General features: G+C 38.4%; 1 protein-coding gene across 1 annotated transcript; it reads right to left on the reverse strand.

Moving 5' to 3' along the window:
- Positions 1-1,139: 1,139 nt before the first annotated feature.
- LOC103326797 (deoxypodophyllotoxin synthase-like) lies at positions 1,140-3,166 on the reverse strand. Its single transcript, XM_008229039.2, has 3 exons — positions 2,708-3,166; positions 2,154-2,481; positions 1,140-1,669 (listed from the first exon to the last, which is right to left on the reverse strand). The coding sequence occupies exons 1-3, from the start codon at positions 3,082-3,084 to the stop codon at positions 1,418-1,420; spliced, it is 957 nt and encodes a 318-aa protein (XP_008227261.2). The 5' UTR covers positions 3,085-3,166; the 3' UTR covers positions 1,140-1,417.
- Positions 3,167-3,376: the final 210 nt, after the last annotated feature.

Below are 3,376 nucleotides of genomic sequence, written 5' to 3' on the forward strand. Positions count from 1 at the left end.
AGAGTCTATATAGAAAACCCTAAGGCTAGGACCTCTAAGGATGACTCAGCAGATAAGAACAAGGAATATGCTTGTCCTTGTGTTGAATATGCCTTTGTGACCTTTGGAGCATAGCAGTTGTCATAGCATGGGTGTGTTGACCATTTTCTGGTTTTTGCTGGGTGTGATGATCATTTTGATCAACCATAGGGTTATGGCTAATACACGGGTCCAATTTCATGCAGAGGGGGAGCGATAGGTGGTTTTCAAATATGAACTACTCTCGGACTATTGTCTTGCGTGTGGATGTCTTGGCCATACTACAAGTGCATGTAAGGCTGGATTGGATGTGAATGGGATTGAAAGGAATGGATGGCTTGACCTCCCTTTCTATGAACTGGAGGCAGTTGAGGTCTTGCGAGGACAAAAGCTTAAACTCACTGGGAGACAATCACCACCTCTATCGAGCGGTGGCAATCGCTGGACTACGGGAACAAGGGGGAGTTGTGGAGTTCTGGGAGGGAGGATAAGGCAGCCCACTGGAGCAAAGAGGGAAGGAGTACGTAGCACGAGAGACAGTACAAGGTATTTCAGCCCTAGAAGGAAAGAAGGTATTTCAGCCCTAACGGAGTGGACTAAGTTGTATCATAACAGGCTCAAATGGATTAGGCCCAGTTTTAAAGTCTTAGCCTAGGCCTTACTCATCAAGCAATTGGGTCGGGCAGGGCTGAGTTTTGATCTCATTGAATCATGTCAACCCACTTTGGTGCATGGGTTGCGAACTATATTATGAACTCTAGATTTACTCATGTTTGCCATATTGTTATTGGGATGACTCCATTTACAATATGTGTTTTTTGTACTATTTATTCTTGTTGATTTAATAAAATTCTTCCCCCTTTTTATCAAGATATTTAAAAGCTCAACAACATAAACTCCCATATCATTAGTTTGCAGAATTCGACTAGACAACACTTTTAGAATGAGTACCGTCGTGTAGACATAATATCAACGACTATGAATCACCGTTGTAGTTGCGGTATGAAAACACGGGCTCAACCATGATGGCTTTGAATAAACAAAGGCGACGATAATTCTCCATTTTGTAAATATATCAATAAATGACGAAATCGATGCTCAATCAGCTTACAATTTGAAGGTGAAGAATATGAAAGTTGACTCTTTTTTTCTTTTCTTTTTTTATAAAGATTAAGCAATAGATCTTATTAACATGAGGAAGTAACAAGTACCCCAAAAAAAAAAACCCCACTAGGCCTTAAAAGATTAGGCTACAAAAAAGATGTCGTCATAGCCAATACAAATTATAGCACGACGTGCCACAGTTCCCAGAAGCCAAGGAAATTAAGACAGATTCCAAGCAACCAAGAACACATTTATTATAACTTATTATGAACATCAGCAATCGTAATTCTATAAATTAAGCTTTGACACCGGCATAGGCCTTGATGGGACACGCTTCCTTCTTCAGCTCTGGAGATGTAGCATATTTTCGAATAAAGGCACGGCTATCAAATGCGTTATAGAGCAGTGGGTGGCTTTCGTCTACTAGTTCTTCCGGCACTTGGAAAATCCCATTGTTGAATGTAAACATCCCAATTGAGTATCTTGTCTTGTTTCCACAATGCTTTACTCTGTGGTGGCAAGCTTTCACTCTGTCATTGCTCCACACCTAATTAATCGAACACCAAGTTGAATTTTCACATCAAATTAATGCAAATTTGGTTTTATATAACAAAAGCAATATGTTTAACTTAGCAGGCACATGCGTAGAGCAATTTCTTTATTTATTTATCGATACCCTTCAATTTAAAAAATAAATAAGATCACTCGTCTGCATGGTCAATGTCATTTTTCATTCACCTAGACCCCGTAAACATATATAAGAGATTTATATGTTTAACTAAGAATGCACAGGTATATAGAGAGTCTTGTTTGTTTATTTATTTATTTATATCTGTGTTCTATTATAAATATTGTTCTATGAATGTCGTATGCTTTAATTGACCAGGTAACAGAGCAAATTATATATGTATTTTTTGATGCTCTTAAGTTTAATTAATAAAAAAATAAAAAAACCATAAGTTGCACATAAATGTCAACATTCATTAACAAATAAATAGGGTATTCTTAACTAAAAATTAATAGGGACCCACCTGCAGTCCATCACCCGCCATGAATACGAACTGTGCTTGTGAGGGTGCACACTCAACATTAATCCAATCACCTTCCTTTGTTTTGATCTCCAAGCCAGCGATATCATGCTGAACAACAATGGTGGTGAAGTTTATGTCTGTGTGGCTCGGAAACCTTACGGTGGCATCCTTGTCCTCTGGTACTGTATATCTGATGAATCTAAGAAGGTGACCGTTCGAACTACCAACCGACTCATACTGCTTTCCAATCCCATAGCCTTCGAATAGCAGTTGCTCAACTGTGCGTTCCAAATTTGCCAATAACTGCCCAAATGAATCTGTGGTTTCACTGCATGCCCCAAAACAAGAAAAAATAAGATTGAAGCACGTACAATAAATAACAAATTAAGAAATTAATCAAGTAATGTTCTCTCGGTAAACTTATGTCGCCAAAAAAATGTTTATAATGTCTTACTATGAAATTGAATTAAATTATCGATACTATAAATAATAGGAATAAGTTATCGATAGTGAACATCGTGTGTTAAGGCATCGATAAATATAATTGAAATTACCAGAAGTTGTCCTTTCCCTCAGGCCACATGAGATTTTTGAACTTTTGGGTTTCTTGTGGGTATGTGACGTTGTCGATGCACAAGCTTTCATAGAGTGGCAGGAGTGGGTTTGGACCCATATGCCCACGATAGGGTTCGTCACCAACGTTCTTCACTTTGTTTTCTTTGGGAACCTCAAACAAATCTTTGGCTTGGCCAAACATGTTGTTTAAAAGTTCTGCTGAAATTTGATCATATTGTGCCACGAAAGAGCCATATTCTTCGAGCGCAAACCGGACTTGTTTGGCGGTGGACAACCAAGAAGCTGAGCCAGGCTTCAAGTCTTCAATGGAGAAGTTGATGGTAGGAAGCTCATGCACTGTTGTTAGCGAACCCATTTCACTAGAACTGGTATGTTATGGAACTTGGTAAGCTGTTGGTAGCACAAGCTTTGAGAGAAAACTGATGGATGTGAAAAATGATAGGTTTGGTGCTCCTTTTATAGTAGTTCTTCATGCTATCACTTGTTTTTCCAGAAGAAATTAGGACTAAAACCAATATGAAAACTACGTCAACGTTCAAAGCACACCAATATCATGTCATGACTCTCTTGTGACTAACGTTCTTTACTATATTTTGCACCAATATATTGGCTTCGCCTGAATCATTTCATGCGACTTTCTTTTATAA

The sequence above is a fragment of the Prunus mume genome, linkage group LG3, assembly GCF_029339155.1.
Source record: "Prunus mume cultivar Tortuosa linkage group LG3, ASM2933915v1, whole genome shotgun sequence".
NCBI lineage: Eukaryota > Viridiplantae > Streptophyta > Magnoliopsida > Rosales > Rosaceae > Prunus > Prunus mume.

Excerpts from the sequence above, each read along its gene's own strand:
- LOC103326797 (XM_008229039.2), bottom strand. The coding sequence starts at position 3,084 with ATGGGTTCGCTAACAACAGTGCATGAGCTTCCTACCATCAACTTCTCC. Across the intron at positions 2,482-2,707 it reads GAGGGAAAGGACAACTTCTG|TGAAACCACAGATTCATTTG; the intron begins GTAATTTCAATT and ends TGGGGCATGCAG. Across the intron at positions 1,670-2,153 it reads TGGCGGGTGATGGACTGCAG|GTGTGGAGCAATGACAGAGT; the intron begins GTGGGTCCCTAT and ends TCGATTAATTAG.